Source organism: Conger conger, chromosome 14 (genome assembly GCF_963514075.1).
Source record: "Conger conger chromosome 14, fConCon1.1, whole genome shotgun sequence".
NCBI lineage: Eukaryota > Metazoa > Chordata > Actinopteri > Anguilliformes > Congridae > Conger > Conger conger.
The window spans coordinates 28,076,061-28,098,660 of NC_083773.1; the positions used below are offsets into that span (position 1 = coordinate 28,076,061).

Consider the following 22,600-nt stretch of genomic DNA (forward strand, 5'->3'; position numbering starts at 1 on the left):
TATTCTGATGTTTGGTCTGAACTACAACTTTATTAAGATGTTAAGAGAAAACAATGAATGATATGTCAAATTAGTCTAAGACCCCCTAACAGCCCCAGCTGCAGTAACTGGCTCTGTGGCGCAATGGATAGCGCATTGGACTTCTAGTTAAGCACGATTCAAAGAAGTGATTCAAAGGTTGTGGGTTCGAGTCCCACCAGAGTCGAACTTTTGCATTTAAAGGAGTAGCAACAATATTCTGCGTCATCTGCGAATTGTGCCATTTTAAACCAAGTACACAGCCTTAAAACAACTCAATGGACAACATAACCAACCACTGTTTAAGGTAAGTTGATTTCGCTTAACTTACATAATAAGCTGCAGATAACAGACTTTGGATTTGTTGTCGCTTATCCTCGTCTTTATAATGTTAGTGGACACCCACTTTCCCGTCGTGGTATTATATCTCATTTTAGAAGTAACATACCGTATTACTCGGCTATGAAGCTTAGTCTATTTAAGTTATATTCAGCTCGCAAGCAATCAAATTAACTACGTAGCCTAAGCTAAGGAAAGTAGCTAGCCAGTTAACTGCACTTGTGAATCGATTTAACGGTGAGAAAAAGTAACCGCTTCGGGCTCAGATTTAGGTGACGTCATTCGAATGAAATAGAAACTCATTTGTGTAATGTTTCTAGGAAAGCCGTTCCTCAAACGAGCTTGCCAACACTCCGTTTAGACAGATAACGGATTGCTTGATAGAAGTAATGTGTGAATCGCTTGTTGCTTTCAACGCGCTCGCTCTCGATCACGCAATGGCAAAACGTGCGTGACTGTGCACGAGGTCTTCTCGGTGTTTGGTCAGTGCATTCTGCTCACAGAGCACTGGTTCGGAAAGATGTTGATTCCAATCACAACATACGGCGTTAGTATGCGTTCATCTGGTATTTTTGGCAACACTAAAATGACAAACTAAACGAAAATTATGAAGAAAAAAAAAGGTCTACATTCCATTTATTTAATGGCAAAAGGTATCAAACACCAAAATCACCCCTATGGAAAAGTAATAGCCCTCTTTAACTTAATATCTGTTGCACCGCAGCAATAATTGCAACCAATCGCCTCCTATAGTTCGATATCAGTCTTTCACATTCCTGTGGTGGGATTTTCTTCTTTGCAGAATTAAGACATATTGGTAGGTTTTCGAACATGAGCTGCTCATTTCAGGTCCAGCCACAGCATCTCTATTGGGTTCAGGTAAGGGCCACTCCAAAACTTTTTTTTTCTCAGCAAGCCTTTGTCTTTTGGATAATTGTCTTGATGCATAACCCAGTTAGTCAGTTACACTTCAGCTTCAGCACACAGACAGATGACTGGACATTTTCCTTTAGAATGTTCTGGTCCAGAGCAGAATTCATGATTCTTTGTAAAATTGCAAGTTGACTGACTGTTGGTATGATGTTCTTTTATCTCAGAAACTGCTGATCTCCTGGGATTTCCATGCACCACAGTCTCTAGAGTTTGCAGAGAATGGTGTGAAAACAAGAAACACCCAGTGAGCAGCAGTTCCGCAGGCAAAAAATGGCTTGTTAATGAGAGATCAGTGGTGAAGGACCAGACTGATCAAACAAGATGACAGTAACACAAATAACCACACATTACAACAGTGGTATGCAGATAGGCTACAGCAGCAGGATACCAATAAGTCTAAAAAATATGTATAATACCTAATAAAGCGCTCACTGAGTATATTGTGGAGTCATGGACACTGACATTAGCTGAGGTTAGAGAGGCCTGCAGTTCTAGGGACGTCCTTGTGAGATTTTGTGACTTCCTCTATTAGTCGTCGTTGCACCCTTGTAGAAATGTTGGCAGGCTCCAATCACTCCTGGGAAGATTCCTCACTGTTCCAAGTGTTCCCCATTTAGAGATAATGGATCTCATTGTAGCTTGGTGGAGACCCAGAGTCTTAGAAAAGGCTTTGGAGTGGACTAGTCAAAATCTTTACCTGAATTCAAGAGATGCTGTGGACTTGAAACGAGCAGTTCATGCTCAAATTCATGTCTGAAATAAAGCAGCTCTGCAATAAAGAGTGGGCTAAACTTCCGATTTGTCATATTCTTGTGTTCTTTTTGTCTAATATTAATTGTTTTATAAAGATCTGAAACCTTTTAATGTGACAAATGTGCAATAATACAGGAAATCAGGAATGGGACTAATACTATTTATGGCACTGTAGTAGTTCTCAGTTAAAAGACTCACTCAATGTCTGTGTACATACTGGTTAACTAAATCTCTTCTCTGAATACACTAAAATCGTTAGTCTGTTTGCACACACCCACACACACACACACACACACACACACACACACACATAATTGATATTTGTAACTTCAGTTCAGAGCTTCAATTATGGGTTGTGTTAAGAATGAAACAGCAGTATGTTTCATGATAGAAATAAGCCTGAGAAGTGCAGATGCAACATGTACTGTATATTAAATATTCTTGATCAAAATTCCCACAAGCTTTCACAGCTACCAATGCTGCCTCATTTGAACATTTTTGTGTGTGCCGTTGAATGGCAAAACCTGCATTTGAATTGTCACAAAAGGTACATTTCAGTTAAGGGATCAATGCTGCACACAGGCTGCTCTCAGCTGATGATGTCTCCAGAAAAAGGGGGGTAAGCAAATGTAGCAGGGTGTTAGAGCGTCAAGTAGAGCTCGGCATCCAAGGCTAACCAGCAGACGTTTCCCTACAGGAGTACTGTGTGCCAAGCCAGCTGAAAACAGCCATTGAAGTAAAACAAATGGAGGAGTGCTGACTGACAGAGAAGGGCATTGGGACCACTGGTCATCCCTCAGTGGGCTGGCACCACCTAGACAAGAAATGTGAATAACACCATCTCAGCACCCATAGCTCCTGTGAAAAAAGCAACGCCATGCTGCTTTTGCAATGTAATGTCATTTGCATTGTGCATTTGTGCATGAATATATTAAATGACCATATGTTGTGCTGTTAGAAATAGAGTAAATGCTTTTTAAGACACAATTCTGTTTTCACCAAAAAATAGCATAAACTGTTATAAACTGCTAAGCTCTTCAGTCAACTAGTGTCGTCTGCACAGCACAGTTGCGCAGCTATCATGATAATAAGAACTCAATAATATGTTGTAAAATACAGGCTGTGGTTATCCAGCATGATAACCAAATCACCACAATGAATAATAATCAAAGAAAGAATTGAGATGGTGAATTCACTGCTTTATTTAATTTAATAAGTCTTTTAAAATACTTGTTGTAAGAACCAGCCTGCATGCAGTGCACCTGCCCATCTCAGTTTTCATGCCAACAATATTTGATTTGAACAGTGCTTTCCATTTGTGAGTTAATTAGCTTGCAGTAATCTGCCCTTTCAGCAACAAAATGGCACAATTCATTTGATGAATATTTTCAAACGAATATGACGAATATGTGGCCAGAAGAGGCATGACGTAATCTTTACATTGTGCTCCTGCCCAAATACATCTTGATTTGTTCTCTGTAACAATACAGGAAGGAAAACGCCACTTATGTATCTCGTGACTGATACAGGTTTAATATTTTTTATTATAGATTAAAATCAAATTATTCTGAACCAGTTTATTTGAAAATGCTGCAAATACAACGCGCCTTGTCGTTTTTCGCGTTCAAGGAAATTAACTCAATATGAGGCAGCCCGAAACATAATAGCCTACTTTCTGCGCGTTACACAATTGCCATGCAAAATAATGTGCTCCCCATATCTGTTAGCACAGCCTAACAGTACGATTAAATATACTGACATAGCCTAAATAAATGCAAATTAATATACTAAATGTTTATATTATCACTATGGATGTAACTTCCTGTTTTATTTGTAGACACCGAATTATAGTCTACATTGACTATGTAACGTTGTTGATAAGGAGCAGGATGAAGGCCTTGCGCTTCGGTATGATGTTCGAGCATGGAGTTTTTAACCTGCAACCCATGTCACCGTGTCTATCACAACATCTGCTCAGAAGATTTCTAGCAAACGTCCGCACGAAAAGGCCCATGATTTGGGGACAATCAATGCCATGCTTAGGTTAGGAAATGCTTGCTCAGCTCGCCTTCGATTGTTAAGACACCAGTTCTGCCATCACAATGACAGGCTCCCGCATAAAAAGGTCGTTTAATCCCTCATTTAAAGAGAACAGCACAAAGGGCAATTCTGTGCAAGTGTGGGATTAAACTGGCAAATATCCGTCATGTTTGTTAATGCGCAGACAAAACTACACACCTACCTGGATCTATGCTAATTCCCACCGAAATTACGATAACCTTAAATGTGAGCTGTCTTTTCATATTGGCTGGAATTAGACTGTAAAACCCGAAATACTTATATAGGCTATTACGTATCTTTTTAAAAATAGAATAGGAATGTCAGAAAGGTCATAATTACGCATCTACCCAAGCCAACTGACTAGATTTTGCATTTAATATATTTCAGGAATTGTCCCTTAAAGTATATGAGCACGTAAGGAGTTTCAAAACATTTAATCTAAAATAAGTGATTTCCCCCGTTTATTTAATGAAGTGTCTTTCATACACGATTAATATAATGCGCAACATCAAATCGATGATCTTAATGTAGCCTAGCAAGACTGTCACGATCCGTCAAATGGGACTCCAACATCGATTGGCTCGGACCCGAGCGAAAACGTCTGTAAATAGGCTAGCGTTCTTCATAGTGATTTGTCCTTTAACAAATGTCATATAGAGACAATTTATTTGAAAGTAATTGATATTTGTAGACATACCTTACGTGGTTACCAGTACGAATCAAAACTATAGGCTAAGAAAGACAAAACCAAAACAGCAGACTATGGGCAGATTTATGACATCCGTTGCAAAGTTGGTTGACACTGTATAGGCCACATAACCAATCCTCATTTTTAAAGCAGGGCCTGTCTGTAAATGAGAAAAGGCTACTATTAACAAAATAAAAATAAAATGCTACACTATGGTACGCTTAAGACACATAGACAAGTAATATCCAGTTGGAAAGCTGCATTCATCATATCATTCATGCTAGCGGTTTTGGGACTTTCACACGCTGGACAGTTTTTGTGGTGTTTCCGTTCATTTGGTCTATTATAGCGGACATATAATATATAATCCTATCGCAGGTGAATAGGGCCAATTTTGCAGACACAGATTAGTCCCAGACTAAATATTATTTTAAATGGTGAATCAACATACACAACTGAAGTTAATGCGCAATAGTGCGGCTTCTTCTTCCTCTGTTGGTTAATGTTATTTTGTAGTCACCGTCTTGAAACTAACAGCTACATAAACGATAATAGTAATAATGATAATTATAATAACAACAATAATAATAATGAGAACAGCTATTGCTATTATTATTATTATTATTATTATTATTATTATTTTTATTATTATTATTATTATCTCATTTAAAGATTTTTATGTTTATAGTAACAAAGCAAATAAACGAAAAACCATATATATTTTGGTGTTGCAGTAACAGAGACTAGAATATAGCTCAAGCCTTCTTGAAGCAAGATGTGGCATTTCGAATCTTTGGAAAGTATTGGACCTGGCCTGTAATGAAAACAAATGTTACCTCAGAGCCATTCGCTAGATAATTGATTAAAAGGCCTCCTGAATTTCTGGAAACTTAGTGCAAATGAATGCAGACTCTTGACTCCCCGACAGCCAGTGACCGGGTCAGCATTGTCTCCAGGCGAGTGAGAGGTCAAGAGGTCAAAGTTGAACTAGGGAGTAAACAAAATTCGTTATAGCATAGGCTATAAGCCAATGCTTCATTATACAATCATACAAAGTTGGAGCTCTAACAGGAAAATAGGTGGAAGACCTACTTGAGATATCATGAAACTGAATGAAATAACCAACTGGGTAAATATATTTTATATGGGCTTTAGAAAGTGGTGAAAGCAAATAAAAAGTGCACTCATGCACACATTCTATGACGTACATTCAGTTCACTTTCTCTTTACACATCACACAGCTCCCTCAAAAACCGTATCTTAATCTCTTTATGCATCTGCATGGTTTTAGGCTATACATACATTCAGAGTAAGGGGTGCTGGCATTTGTGTTTGCTCATCTCTCAAGTTTAAAATCCGGGTTAGGCTAACCTATTTGTTGAGGCTTTGTTTCGTAGGGCATTCACATACGGTGAATAAAATGTTTAAATGGTCTTTAATATTTGTCATCAATCTCATGGTCGAAATTGAGTAAAAAAAGCAAAGTGGACTAAAAGCTTAAACGAAGAATAAGACAATTTAAGGTCAAATCGGTCGGACGGAATTATTATAATTTGTATGGATAAGTGTCTAAATGTTATGTAATTAGGAATAAGTCATTCATCCTTACAACTACTTGCGATAGCATACAATGCATATTTATACTTTTTGATTGGCTATCACATGCCCTTATTTAATTTAAATCACATTTTCCCTTTGCTATATGACACAAGAAGTATACTCAGAAACTGTGATTTAGAATTTTGGGCACGATGTTGAATAATTGTTGATGCGTTAAATCAAGAAATTTGAATTAACATATAGATCAGACTCAGACAGATCCACACCAGTCGGCTACACCTTTTCTAATTCTTGGTTTTCTTTGATAACTAAACAGTCCCAAGAACGAAATCAACTTTCCTCTATGGTAGTACACCAAAATATCCAGTGATATTGGCCAATGATTTAAAGAATGTCAATAAGTGAATCAGAAGATTGTGATTTTTGGAAACCAAAATAAATGAAATACACCACATTTTACCGGATTGGAACCTGGAAATGGAATAATATTTGTCTGTTCTTAGACGTGGCCCTTTATTTAAATAATGTTTCATAAGTTAATTTCATAAGTCTTTCACAATTATCGCGCAATGTGTTATTTGTGTTTTTATATGAACTTATTTTGCTCAAACTGGCTTTCAGTATTGTGGTCGTATTTCAACTAAGGTTGTAGTAGGCTACTAGTGGTACTAATATCTTTAAGTGTGCACAATCAATCAATTTAGAGTAAATCAAATATGTTATTCATTCTGTCAAGATAAGTGTTTACATGCCATTGACAATAAAACATCACCATTAGGCTACTGATAATAAATAAAAAAATGTCTTCAGAAGCAAACGGGACGAAATATCAATGTAAAACAAAGAAAAACAAAATAAAAAAGACAATTTATTCGAGAGATCTATCTCATTAATGGTTTGCTTTGAATTATACATCGCACAGAAATGCGGTTCTGTGGCTATATATATATATATATATATATATATATTTATAGTATAGTAGTACATAGACTAAAACACGATTATCTTAACCTTATAGCCTAACCGTTCCAACCACAAATAATTATTAAGAACCATAGTTTATATAGACCAACCTTGGCATATCTATCGAAATATGCAAATAACCTGTTTAAAAATACTGTTCTTTAATCCCAATTTAATCTCCCCCAAACATGTCACAATGTTTTATCCTTGTGAAATTCCCTAGCAGTAATTTTGTCATTTTAAAAATATAATATTTGTTGTAACAATTATGAGCATTGGCTCAGTTAGCAGAGCAACTCTACGTTTGTAGAAATATTACATTTTCGATCTCATCATGAACTTTTTGACTGAAAGAATGGAATAATGTCACAATAACGTATCCATCAACACTAAAGACACGTTTTAATTTAGTGAACTCCAAGTCACTCGAACTGATGAGAAATGTCCAGACATAGACACATATAAATGTCACATGTTTATATAAAACATTCATTTTATTTGCATTCAACATTTTTGCATTAATTGATTTCAGGGAATTGTTAGAAAATGCAGTTTCTTTAAAAAAAAAGGTGAAGCAGGTGATGAACTCGAGATTTACAAAAAAAAAATCTTGAATGACATTTCTTTTCATTTAGGACATTCATTCAGATCTCGATATCACACTCAAGGCTCTAGGCTTCTATCTCACGGCATGCAAGCGTTCAATTTATTTTTTCTTCATAATTTAATCTCTGGAAGGAAACTGCGGTGTTACTTGTAGGCCTACGTATTTGCGATTTATAATAGGCCATAAAAGTTATATAATACAGAAAGTAGTAAGTTACAAGTTGTATCTCTATCGCTAATGTCTTAGGTTTAATTTCAAGTGATCCAGGCATATTCAAAAACATATCACCACATTATGACCTTATGCAGTGAAGACACATTTCAAGAAAATTGACAGCAAGTAACAGTGTCTTTCAGCGCCACAAATAGGCACATCGTTTGCACCGTTCTAGCGACATTTGACAAGGGCGCCCACAGTTAAATCAGTTTTCATCCATTTGAAATTCATTGTATCTGGGCCTGAAAAATACATTAGAAAAACGCATTAGAGCGCATTAAGCGTTGAACAACTAACTTCTGGGTTAAATTAATAGTAAATGGTCTGGTTTATTTTTGAACACCCAGTCCTTTCAAAAAAGAGGTACAAGAGTATAGGCTACAGTTAGCCAATATATTATAAATTAAATAAGTCCACTCAATTATTTATTTTAAGAGACTGTGAGAACAACGCATTTGGTTAATTTATGGGCAGCCTACTTGGAGCAATAACATATTATGTTTCTTTTTTCGTCATTGACTGTAGGCTATATTTCAAACCACTTAAGACTTCTTCATAGGCCTATTGTTGCTGCCTATCCCCAAAACAGAAACCGATTAATACGTTGAGGTCATGATATTTTAATTACGCATAAGGACGCAAAAACATGTGTACGCAGGAAACGTCCAATTGTAAAAATATGCCAATTGTGTGCCATTTTAAATCACACCCAATCCTGTCTATCAAACACACTCTAACAATGATAATGAACAGTTTTATAGCACAACAAATATGAAACACAAAGGGCGAATAGAAATAGGGGAAAAATAATTAAGTGTTATCCAAGAAAATGAGATTGCTACAAACACGTCGCCTTTTGACGTCGAAGGAAATCATATTAACGGAATGATCTGACGGGTGGACTTCAGTTCTGGGTCATGATATATTGTGATCGACTTTCAAATCGTGAAGCCAAATATTCCCCAATTTATATATATATATATATATATATATATATATATATAAATTGGGGAATATTTGGCTTCATATATATATATATATATATATATATATATATATATATATATATATATATATATATATATATATATATATATATATAATATATAATATATATATCTGTATGTTACAAGCACGGATGCTTCCAAATTGACAGTGCATTGTGGGAATTTAGTCCACTAGGGCGCTATAATCGACTGACCGCAAAAACGAACTTTACCGCACTGTTGTTTCTTATGATATATGGCGAGCATCTTATTAAGAGAGCAAATCTCCAATTATACGGTATATTGTTTCGATTTAGTACATAAATCTGCCACATTTCGTGGAAAACGAACGTAAACTTATCCAGACTAATCAACTAGCGAACCCAAATAAACATACTTTGGTCCGCGCTATAGAACTAATTGTTGCAACATTTTTGTATATTTATAGGCAGGTGGTGTAGGCCTACGGTGGATATAGACTTCAATTAACAACCGAGGGAACGAAATCACTTGGAAAATGATGTGCTGGGAGTTTGATGGGAAACAGTTCAAAGTGTAGCCTGAAATGCTTGTGCATCAATGAAAGGTTTTCTAAATCGACTTGCGCGTGCAGTATAACAGTATTCTTTTTCAACAGTAGTGTTGCTCTATGCACTTTGATGCCAATTAATTGCAAACGTGTGTGTCGCTGAAGGGCAATTTCAAGGCACTCCTTTTAAACGGTTAATGCTATAGACTCCTGAATAGACCATACAAACGGTTCACCTGCAGAGGCATTTTCTTTCGGAACATAATTTACATTAGCTGACTTGTGCCTAAATAGATTCACACTTAAATCAACACATTGCAACACGTTTTTTGCAGTTTTAGGTAGGGGAGACCGGAGAACAACCAAACTCGTTGTAATTAAAAAATATATACACATTATAGCAAATATGTTTAATCCAGAAAGAAGATACATGTCTTTGCTATGACTATAGACCATCGGTACAGTTCTAGGACATTCCTGGCGATTACAGTTCAGTCGAAAGCAGCGGGAGTGAAACTGATCCAACGTGCCTCGGCTACAGGGCAAGTTTAAACAGCGTCCAAAATGTCAAAAATGGACTGGACAAAGCTCGTGAATTCAACAATTCTTACCGTTTACATTTTTAATCGAAAAATGGTCTTGTATAAATTGTGTATAATGTTGTATGTACCGCATATGACACAATTTATATGAAATTGATGTCTCGGAAGAAATTGATAAGAGCGAGTGCTAAATCGGACCGAATAAATGCATGGTCTACATGGAATAGACAACGTTACAGTAAAAGTTATTGTGGCTGATGCATTTAAAACAGGTGGGGGCATGTTGGAACACAGCATTCCAACGTGCCCCAGCTGCGCTAGTTGGACTCCAGCAAGGCTCACAGTTTCTGCTTGCTCGTGACATGTGTAGATCTATAGTCTTTTAACCCACAAGACAGTGATTTAAATGATGTACATTTGAAGCCTGTGGCGGTCACATATCATCCGTAATTCTAAAAATATTTTGGTGAAACTACATGTGCTAAAACACAGATTTGTTAATAACTTGATGGAAGTTTTCAAATCATCCAGCCACTCACACATGAGAAGCGCGTTGCTACAATACATAAGTGAAAACAAACCCATCATTCTTGCAAATGCAACTATTCAAAATCTCCATGTTTCAACATGCCCCGTGTTTTGTTGTGCCCCGGTCTCCTCGACAAGTAATATTTTTCACTACTGAAAACTGCAATCAAGATGAGTTGTAATAAAATACTGAAAAAACAAACAAACAAAAAAACAGCTAGCCTAACTGTTTCTTGCATAAATGCAATTGTGACACTCAAAACGTTAAATATTAAATTACTTTCAACAAAAATACATAAAAATATAGCATGAAGTAAGAACATATATACATATATCCATTTCAACCCCCCAAAAAATGCTAGTATGTGCTTGTGCTTGTGTAACGTTAAAGGCTCAACCTTAAAAAGGAAAACATTTTCCGACGGTTGTATTGGTAAATCGATAGATTGTGCATAGCATATTCCATTGTCTGATAAGAGGCACTGATAAAACATGCAAGTAATTAAACTTGTTTCTCTTTTTTCTACCGTTTCCACGTTGGTATAGAGGAAAACACTGAACAACCCTGACATTAGAAAGTGCACATTAATATTAATTTTACGTTAACATGGTTGTTGGTTGTATCAAATGATAATTTTCTACCTAAAGTTTGTAAATATTGCATATATATGTATGTGTATATATATATATATATATATATATATATATATATATATATATATAGATATATATATACACATACATACACATACACACACACACACACACACACACACACACACACACATACATTTACGCTGTGAGTACAACATGCAATCTGCCAGTAGCATAGCATACAATGAGTTAATAATTATAAGCTGGTATATGCTTGGATTCAGTCAATATATGCCCTTTACCTTTAAAAAGAAATGCAAGTATACACATTCTTTTTGGTCTGGAGCACAGTTTGTAGTTCAATACATCGTTTTTTTGTGAATGCTGTTTGTGAAGGGAAGAAAATGCACTTGCACTTACATGCAAGTCAAAGCTAAATACAAATGTTGATTCCATACAGAGCACACAGAATATATTTCAAAAATCACAATGGCATGGCAGCAGCAGAGGCAAGACAACAGACCTCGGTTTGTATGGAAGGTGCTGAAGCACTAGTTAGAGTGTCCGGGGGCAAGGGTTTGGGCAGGGGGGGGGGAGGGGGCTGGAGAGGAGCTGGCGTCTGACTTTTCGGACGGCGAGTCCTCCGGCCCGCTTCCTGATGAGGCCGGTGGTGCCAACACAAGCCCCTCCCTCTCCCTCTTCTTCTGCTTCATCCGTCTGTTCTGGAACCAGATCTTGACCTGAGTCTCGTTGAGCTGCATGGAGCTGGCGATCTCCACCCTCCTGGCCCGCGTCAGGTACTTGTTGAAATGGAACTCCTTCTCCAGCTCGGTCAGCTGCTTGGTGGTGAAGTTGGTCCTCGGAGCGCTGCCGACGGGAGGCTGCCCTCGCCGCACAAAACTCCTGCCGCCGTCACAATCAGCGTGGACACCAAGCCCCAGGCCAAAGTACTTCACCCCCGGGAATGACTTTACTGCAAAGATATTTCCATTGAAATGTGTGTAAACGTTTGTGAGGAATTACATAAACATGCACTACTTTCATTAAAGTCATTAACACGGGCAACTGGGAACTGACAGAAGGATGCAACTGGAAAATGCTAAAAGGACACATTTGTAAAATAATAGAATTCTTTATTAGGCCAGTTCCATTCACAGTCAGTTTGGGAGGGCAGCACTAGGAGGGGAGACTAGGGAGAATTGTAACACATTTTTCTCCAACATGTATAACTCAAAGAGTGTTTATGCTAGAGCTCTCAAAAAAGCTTTGATATAAGCTACCCACATTTGTCTGCTACAAATACTAGTCATTTAGACACCATCTACTATATACTATGTGAGCATTCAACCTACCCCGCCACTGGGTTGAGTTGTAACACTAGCTGGGGATGGATGTAACAGGAACAGAAAATTTGCTTAAATCATACTATTACACTTACACAAGAACTTGTACATGGGCCTAAAGTGCATTCTTATAAATAAAATAAATGAAAAGTAAAGACATTTATTCTTAAACATGAAATATAAAAAAGCCTATTTCCAACATAATTTGTAAAAAACAAAACAAAAAAAAAACATTTCAAAAACCATTTCAAATATATATATTTCAAATAAAATAAATGATGCTTTTTAGTCTTTAAATGTAAAATCTTTCTAAAACAATATACTGCAATAGTGTGTCTGCGTGTGCATGTGTGAGTGATTATGTCCACTGATTGTCCATGTAGTGCTTTAGTGTGTCGACTGGGACACCCCTGTCTGTTTTCCTCTTCCATTGCCAGGCATGCTAAGAAATAAATGAATGAGTTTCAATCTGACTTAGGTGTCACAACCATCCCCAACCCGGGAAGGCAGTACAGAGGCAGCTATTTTAGCATGTAGGTTTGAAGCTAGCATGAATTTGAAGCATCACATTTCACGAGAGAAAGTGTTACAGCTATGCAAGTTAAACCATTTTACCTACAATATTGTGACTGCTAAACAGAAAATAGATGAGATGATAATTATTACTTCTGTACCTCAAAATATTTAGTTTAGGCTTAAAACAACAAATATGTAATACAGAGTCATTAAACATCTCCTGTGAGCTCAAAAGGGTATATCGGTCTGGACAAAAGTGATCACATTGCCACAACTCATCCCTTAATATTCAAATTGATGGCGTTACACCTAACCTGTTGTTTCAACCATAACCGGTCTCCCCTTCTTGTGTCAAAAAATACTCAAAGTTGTTATCATGCTAAAGAGTATACTATTTACCCTCATAACATGTACATGTACGAAATGTTTGGAATTAGCTGCTATTCACGTTTCAACTGAACTTTCTATTCACCAGCTGAGGTGCTCAATAGCTGACACAAACACAGCTGGCACAGGAAGTTCACCAGAGGTGTCACTATTGAGCAGTGAAGCCGAGGCCATCCTGGTGACCAAAACCCTACCTCCCTGTGCCATAATACTGCCGATAATTTGCTGCCTTGCAGTCTCCAGAACACATCATTATTTTACAAAGTGAGTTAGAGAAACCTTCTGAGCTACACTATCTGCAAATAGGAAAGGAATTGTCACTGTCATTCAAACGCAGCAAGGATTGGACATTATTCTAGACAGCTGTACCTCCTGGTTGAAAAATTTGGGAAATGCATGAAATAGACACCTTTTATAGAAGCAATACCTTTCTATCAGATGTAAAACATACTACTGGTTAAAAGAAACAAGTACAATTTTCACAGATATCAAAGGAAGCCCTGAAAACACATTGTTATGCCAAAAAAAGAATGATGCTCTCTCTTGCTCTCCCTGTTTGAAGAAAAAAAACAATTAATTAACATAATTACTTACTTATGCCTGCTTCTCCAAAAGAATGGTTCAAATCACCAAAGGTGCCACCCTTCCCCATTCTTCACTTGTATGTTGTTGTATCTGGCCACAACTACACCAAGGGCAGAATAATGAGGACAGTTGACCCTATTCATAAACTGGGCTGCAAACTGTCTGTATTATGGAGACAGACACCCCTCATGAGCATTAGTAACTCATAATGGCCACCTGACAGTGTACATTGCCATTTTAAAGCCTTTATGAGTGTTACGACTAGTTATAATCTGCCACAACGGGGATAAAATTATTCTCTTCCAAGGCGTTTAATGTTTATGTTCTACAAAGGTGCTTAATGGGAACACAAGTTATGTGCTGATGCCGACACACAGGAATAGAAAAGTCTACTAGGACAATCTAATGGAAATATAACAAGCTGTCTTTCAACTGCCTGCCAAAGTGAGAGCCAGTGGCTGTTTCCATCATAACATTTTCATTTGTGGCTCAAGACTTTTGCTGGGAGAACAAAGTGCTCTCATTCAGCCCCATTGCATGCTCATTGCCCAAGGAAGCAGATGACTATGAAGAAGGCCAGATATTCCTCAATGATATATGAACTTTTGTAATGATAAATGTCTGTTCTCCCTAATCTGAATGTAGACCAGGTGAGCAATTTCCAAATGTATACATGTGCAAAACCAAATTATTTGATGTCTTGGAAATATTGGAAACACCCACGCACACCCACTAACGCACAGGATCAATAGAAATTAGAAAAACTCTGCCTTTTCTTTTGATTTCATTTGAAATGGCCAGAATGAGATCATATTGTCGTTTTAGAATTTGCACAAGGGAGAAGCAGAGAGAGATGGAGTGAGGGAGTGATCGAGAAAGGGGGGGAGGAGGGGGGTTTGATGAGGTCGATACTCATTCGTCCAGTCGTCTGGGCATCCAGCCCAGTTATTCAGATACTGTCAAGACATAAATGAGCAATAGCGCCAGGAAGGCATGGCCTAGGCACCGAAAAATACCGGTTAATTGGAAGTTCGATTATTGAGTTAAAGTTTATTCTTACACGAATGTAACCTAATTGTAATAGGCACATTTCAAACGTAAAACGCGTTTGTTGATACGGATTTTCCCAACTGGTGACTTCCAAAACGTCAGTTTTCAAACGAGCGCAACGCTAGGCAATGCGCAACAGCGTATTCGGCCTATTTACCTCAGGATTATATCTCTATGTCTATTTGGTTAACAGGTGTGAAGTCGACCAGTTTTGTTTGACATAACGTTTAATATGCTCGCCATAACTGATCAGTAGGCCTACTTCTTTCCATACAATCTACTCATGTTGTTTAAATAGGCCTACCGTAATTTTAGAACTAGGTTTTGTAGCCTAATAGAAAGATGAGGCCAAGCGATTATAATGTTAATTTATTAACACCCTAATTCTCATTGATCCAGGGCTGGGCCTTGGGTTTTTTTTTTTTTGAAAACGTTAAAACTCACGGTCTGTATAACATATTTTAACATTCCATTGCTTTAGCGACAACACTTCCTTATTTTGTAACATGAGGGTGGTAAAACAAGTATGGGGGGACCTCACCTTCTCTGTATTTTGGAAATCTACATCCTACAAGAAATAAGGCAATGTCAGTTTCCTTTTTATGACAAGTGTCCAGTGGACCAAATGCATAATAGTTTCTAATATATATATCTTCTGTTGTCGGTTTCCCCTTCGTATACTTCTAATAAAGTTATATGTTTACGATCTCTCGAACACGATGAGCCTAAGTACAACCGTCTCTGGACAGTATTTGTAATTTAGTTGCAGAGAAAATCCGTTACCCCCATCCTTGTGTAAGAAGATTCAGTATAATTTAAGCTCATCAAAGAACCGATAACGGGCATGTTGTTGAAGTGACGACTAAAAAGCATTTTAGCTAATGACATTACGTTTCCAATTGTGTATAATTTGTTATACTTGCACCTGCCTAACGAAACTGTAGCATGTTCAATAAGCACACAGTGCCCTTCGGCAAAACCGGTTTTTGAGATTTTATGCCAAAAAAGCGTGATATTAAAAAAATAATAATAATAAAATAAAAATGTCGATGCCCACGTCTAAATAGAGGGCTTCCTCTGAAGGAGTTCCAAGGAATCTATCATCTGAGTGAATATTTCTGAGGAAGACAGTGAAAATACCCTTGACAACACAATAGAGTGAATTTTGACGTGACCCCATTTTATATCAGTGAGCATCTAAAACATTATTATTATTCCGTATGCTTCTAAATAAAAAGCCAGCATGCTTTTGAATAATAAATAGCATGTGAAAGCATGGAATGTGTTTGACTTGTTGATGGGGGTTGGGTATTTGAAAAACTTAAATCAATGGGCCTCAATTAACATATTAGTATACAATATGGTATTATTGTGATTATTGTACTTATGATTTATGATCTTCTTGACCTGTTGCTGTCTGAGGATAGTTGCAAAGAGAGGGAGTTTGGGTGGATGACAGGTGGGAAAGTGCAAATGTATAATTTAGTAAGCAAAATGCTGAATTTTACACCTCATAAGACCCATAATATCATTTAGTTTTCATGTGTCGTCTTGGAGTCTCCAAATGTCCTTTTTGGATAACCACCTAGACATAGCTTAAAAAAACTATGCAAAATGCTCTTTTTTGGTGATATTGTCATCAAATTTGAAAGGGTATTTGTCCAGTGTCGTGATTTGGCTCCATTATGTTTCTATGCAAGCCACAGCAACAATAATCTGTATCCAGTCAAAAACAGAAAATCTTTTCAATGCTTCCGTAACTCAAATACAGTGAAAGTTGGAAAACAAATCGAAAAGGGTTACCTTTCAGAAGAGACCAGGATAACGCCTGTAGTCAAAAGGGTTCAGGAATAGTAGGTTTTTGATTTTGGGTATGTCATTTTTAAACATTAATGTGATTTACGTAATTAGCAAATAACTTAAACCCACTTTAACTTTTGCTTGAGACTAGGCCTACTATACTGCTAAACTTTGGGTAGTTTAAGAGACTGCCTTAAATTCATTATCGATCTTTGGCTTAACTTTTTTGATTGGCCGCCAGGTTTATAGGTACATCCATCTACCCATCCATTAATCTCTGTTAGTGCAGACGTATGCAATATCGCCGTTATTACAATAAATCAATCAAATGTCCTAAACGCAGCGCCCTCAACTGAACTGCATTTGAGCATGTTCAGAAAACCATAAATATATAAAATAGAAAAGAGAAAGGGTATTTTTAAAGAGAAAAGTGCCTTTTTACGAATATGACTGACGGCTTTCCTTTTGCTTGAACTTGGGCAAGGATCAGAACTGATATCTGACTGGTACACAGGACAAGTCAGCGGCCTAGCCATGCAGCCGCGTATGCAAATGAAAAAATACACATTGAACAGCACCGCTTGTATTGATCTTTCACACCAATGACCATAATATCATATTTAACGTCATTCTGGTCAGGGGTGGAGTCATCACATTAACAACTTAGTCCAATAATTTAAGGAAAACATAGATTCACGACCAAATATAACCAATTCCACATCAGCATTATGTAGCTAAGGAAAACCACATTGGTGCATACGTTAAGTAAGTAGGCGAAGTAAATATATAAATACACAAATAAATTAACTACTATTGGAACGTCATATACACCTGGGTTCATTTTGAGGAGGGTACTGGAAAAATAAATTGGCTATGTTTGTAGGCCAATCACTATAGTGGCGCAACTGTCACAAGTGCGTGACACTGACGGCACCGTGAGTGTAAACTTTTCGATTGTTCAGACCAATTTCCTGTTCTTTCAGTAACTGAGACTATCGTCTGTTCATACAAGTTGGCTTATTAGCAAAAAAGTGTGCTGTGTTTTGCAAGACCCGTATACATCTATTATATGAAATGGAGACAGAATAAAAGCTTATTTATGTTTCTTCAACACGTGCACGCGCACAGAAGTGCAGAGATTAATGGAAAGGTTTATTCTGCTTTTAGAATGTTACACACGTTTTGAACTCACCTGCCCTGTGTTGGTTGCGCTTAACTTTCATCCACTGGAAAGTTTTGTTAAGGTAACTGTTGCCAGGTTGAGGTTGCTGAGTGACGTCGCTCGAGTTACCGGGACTGCCAGTGACTGTCAGGTGAATCTTTGTTATTTCCTGAGTGTGTAACTGAGAATGTGTTTTAATTGACCTCAGTCCGGAGTGCTGCCCGGGTAAGTTCGCTGGAATCTTCTTTGTGGATTGGTATTGATGTCTGTTGAAGTCCTGATCCGGGGCGCCGGGGTAAGAGGTTGCCGGGTGAGAGAGGTGACTGCAAGTCGCCGTGGATGAGTAACCCTGATTTTGCGTATAGGCGGATGTAGCCCCGAAGGCTATGTGCAGACTCCCGGCATGGAAAGCATCACTCGCATTCGCAAACCCATAGTGCTGCGGAGGAGCTTGGGCGGTACTGGGGAATGAAGAGACGCGGTGCTGCAGGGGAAACTCCGTGCCAAGTGCATAGCGCCCTTCTTCGCTCCCACAGCTAAATTTTAAACTTGTCCTCTGGTCCAAGTGTGGCAGCCTGGCCTCTGTTGGAAGGTAAGCACCTGAGTACTGTGCGTTGCTCTCTCCGTTACAAATTAACTCTTGGTAGGAATTCATTTTCTTTGCTTCTTTCGCGTCCCTTTGACGCCCAGTCCTCACGGCACTTATTCAACGCATCACTTGGTCAGTGCTACCGGCCGAAGGGGAAACAAATATTGTCTGGAAATTCGATCCGCGATTGAAAGGGATGACGTGCCCTCTCAGTTTTGGCCAATGGCACTCTGCCCCCCTCCTATGTTAGCGGACGGGATATTTTAATGGACCAACGGAAGCTACATGTAATTTAACTCACTCAAGGCAAAGCGAAACAAACGACTACCGTGTTTCAAGACACGTGGACGAAACCGCTTATTTCACTCTGTAATTATTTTGCAGGGTATCTGTTCTATGTCGGTTTCGCCCAGGATGGACCTTGTGTCTCTGTTTCCTAACAGGCAGACATGGTGAGTATATTATGGTAAGTGGCCACGCTCGTATAATTAGCCAACATGTCTTCGAACATAGACAACTCAAATAGAAGTCACATTAGGTCCTCTGCAGGCCTTCCTTTAGATAGTATTCAAAATATAGAGACAATTTATCGAAATGAAAAAAGTAAAAGAGCCTAAAGGCTCTGTCAGCACATTCCAGGTCACATGCTATGCTGTGGGCTAGCCTACAATATGTCTGTACAGTATATATATAACATATGCAATGGAGAATGCCAAGAAAATGTAGGCTGGTGTAAGGAGAATAAATAAGTAGAGCAGTTATTGGGCTATCTGCCCATTGACAAATGAACTCACAGAGTTCTTGCATTATTATAAAATGTTTTACATCACATCGTCTACATCATACCTAAATGACGTAACTTTCATGTAGCTAAATTTTGCAGGCTAGTGTTGTGATAGAAAACTTCATAAGCATGAACTTTTAAGCATACTCCGCGCTGTCCAATTTTAAGCTGATGAGAAACTGAGGATCCAGTCCTATCCCAGATTTAAAATCTATATCAAAACTGATTCACAGCTAGTCAGCAGTATTTCAAATTTCAAGGTTTTCAAGACGTCAGAGTCGATAAAAATGCTTTACGATTTAGCCGAAAGCACATTGTGCTCTGTGGCTCTGAGGCCTGCAGCTTCCGTTATATTCGTTTTGTTATTTTAAATGTCTTCCGCTGAGGCAAGGAGGCTGTCATTCCATAAAACATATCCTTTGAAAAATACATTCGTTAGTTGCATAGTAACCTACTATAGGCTAACGGGAAAACATCTCCATTAAACTGGACACGCTGCTTTGTTTTGCTGAGTGCAAGTAATACAATTAAACGGGTTATCAAACAGTTCACTTCCTATAATTTGTTGAGGCTTCAGAATTAAGTAAAATATCCTCAGTACACTAAACAATGTGTTGGTTACTTGTTAATCTGGCTACCTTTACACTGTAGTTGGGAGATATATTCATATTGATAAACGTGGGGTTGTATACAATTTACAGACTCACCGCCTTCAAACCCACCGTTCTGCACAGTTTACCGTTGAAGTCACGGCTCATTCGCTTCATTAAGGTAACTTCAAAAATGCAACCATCAATACATCCGCCGTTATATTTTAAACAGTGGCTTTAAGGTCCATCTAAAAAGGCGTGGTTTTTAATACTCCACAGATTGCGGACACGGCTTCCGACCTCCTGCATTAACAAGTTGTGACTCATAAAATATTAAAGCTCTTAGCCCAGTATCGATTTTATGCGAAGTCAGTCGATGGTGAATTTGCTTTGCATTTTAACTCCCTGGATCAGACTCAAACACACAGGCACAAGGTCCCTCGTATATTTAATGTCATCCAACTCCAACATCGTATGATCATATGTATGATGCCATTCCTCATGCATATCCCTTCCCAGGGCAAACCAGCACACACAGTGGTAACATTCAGTTGATCTCAAATTAGTAGTTTTCACCTGATTTTGGGTTCAAAGGTTGTGAATTGGCACATTGCTTACTGAAGTGAAGAAAGAACAGAAAAAAGTAATCTCGTACACTTGCAGTTAGGTGGTAACTCCTTATTGGGCCTTGCTGATCATCCTGACTATGAGTCACTTTTCCATGTGCTTAATGCTTGCACGGGTGTGGTGTCCATTTCCGACCCAAGTAGTTGGTCTTTAAAGTGTTCACACTGTTAAATCACTGCTTTCATGACAGTGTATCCATACTAAAACCTGCTCAATGAGATTTCAGTTAAAATGCCCCACTGAAGTTGTCTGTAAGGGCCAGCGCTAGTAAACAGACATGTACCAGAGAATAGCTCTTAGGCCAGTTATAACTTTGGAAAATAACTTTGTTGAGTCACTTCAGACTATCAAAAGTAAAGGCAGTAGGTAACAAAAGGCTCCAACGTGTAACTTGGGACATGTGCTGTCACCTGCAATGTTTTCTTCTGCTAGAATAAATGTCATTCAAGTCTGTCTGCCCTTAAGAAATTGATTATTCTGAAATGCGTGTACATGTCTGTTGTCTTGTTTTGACATTTTTTTCATTTCACAAAACTGTTATAGAACTATTATATAATATCATCATCATCATCATCATCACTCTCATATGTCTCATTATAGTCAATGCCAGCACACTACTGACATGAATTAAATCATTTTTGTAAAGAATATATAGATACACCAAGCCAGTGAACTTGTTTTTAGTGTTTAAGGTAATGTCTGAGACCATGCACTGTTACGTTGGTTATTTGGATTTTAATGTTATATTTAATTTGATTAATTTATGTCTCATAAAAGCAATCAGTATTGGCACAATTCACAACTGTCAGCACAACTGTGAGCATTTTCTTTGGCCTATCACGGTGACTAGCAGGGCAGGAATTTTAACAGCTGAAATTCCATTCAGTGGTTATCCTTTTCACTCACAAAATATTTTCATCACATTCATTCATTCATTCATTCATTCATTCATTCATTCATTCATTCATTCATTCATTCATTCATTCATTCATTTATTTATTTATTTATTTATTTATGTATTTATTTATTTATGTGGCTGTGTAATCACGTTCTTGTATTGGCACAATGTATTTCACTGTGAGGTACACTCAGTGATCATTTTATCTCACAAACTGCTGATCTCCTGGGATTTTCATGCACACTAGTCTCTAGAGTTTGCAGGGAATGGTGTGCAAAACAAAAAACATCCAGTGAGCAGCAGTTCTGTGGGCTGAAACACATTGTTAATGAGAGAGGTCACAGGAGAATGGCCAGACTGATTGAAGTTGACAGGAAGGTGACAGTAACTGAAATAACCACACATTACAGCAGCAGCAGCAGAACACCAATAAGTCTAAAAAAAGAAGTCTAATAAATACCTAATAAAGTGCTCACTGAATGTATGTATTCCAACCAGTGTAATTTTTTAATTACTGTGGTATTTTGTGACCAAATATGCTACCATTTAACTGTGGTTTAAGTTGTATGAACTGATCTTGTTCTAGAGATTTCCATTCTTACTGACTCCAGAAATGATCTTTTCTGGAATGCTTTACATTGTAAAACAATACCTTTCAGCACATTAGCTGACCAAATGATTTCCAAAGGAAAGCACAAGCACATACAAAGAAAAGTATGAAATTAAAGTTTACACTGAAAATGTCACGTTATTTCATGCATAACATAAATCATTGTGAAAGTAGAAACACAGTTCTTTATATAATGTAATAATTTGTTCATTCAGGTAACACCTACTATGGATTTAAGCCAATTACTTTCTGTATAGGACAGTGCCACTGAAGTTCATGTGCTGTCAGAAAGTTGAATCATATTACCTGTAAAAAAATAATAATGATGTAACTGTCCAAGTG

General features: G+C 37.7%; 1 protein-coding gene and 1 non-coding gene across 2 annotated transcripts; one reads left to right on the forward strand and one right to left on the reverse strand.

Moving 5' to 3' along the window:
- Positions 1 to 109: 109 nt before the first annotated feature.
- trnar-ucu (transfer RNA arginine (anticodon UCU)) lies at positions 110 to 205 on the forward strand. Its single transcript has 2 exons — positions 110 to 146; positions 170 to 205. It is a non-coding gene; the product is annotated as a tRNA-Arg (tRNA).
- Positions 206 to 11,868: 11,663 nt separating this feature from the next.
- Positions 11,869 to 18,817, reverse strand: hoxc1a (homeobox C1a). Its single transcript, XM_061218751.1, has 3 exons — positions 18,191 to 18,817; positions 12,984 to 13,102; positions 11,869 to 12,267 (listed from the first exon to the last, which is right to left on the reverse strand). The coding sequence occupies exons 1-3, from the start codon at positions 18,813 to 18,815 to the stop codon at positions 11,869 to 11,871; spliced, it is 1,143 nt and encodes a 380-aa protein (XP_061074735.1). The 5' UTR covers positions 18,816 to 18,817.
- Positions 18,818 to 22,600: the final 3,783 nt, after the last annotated feature.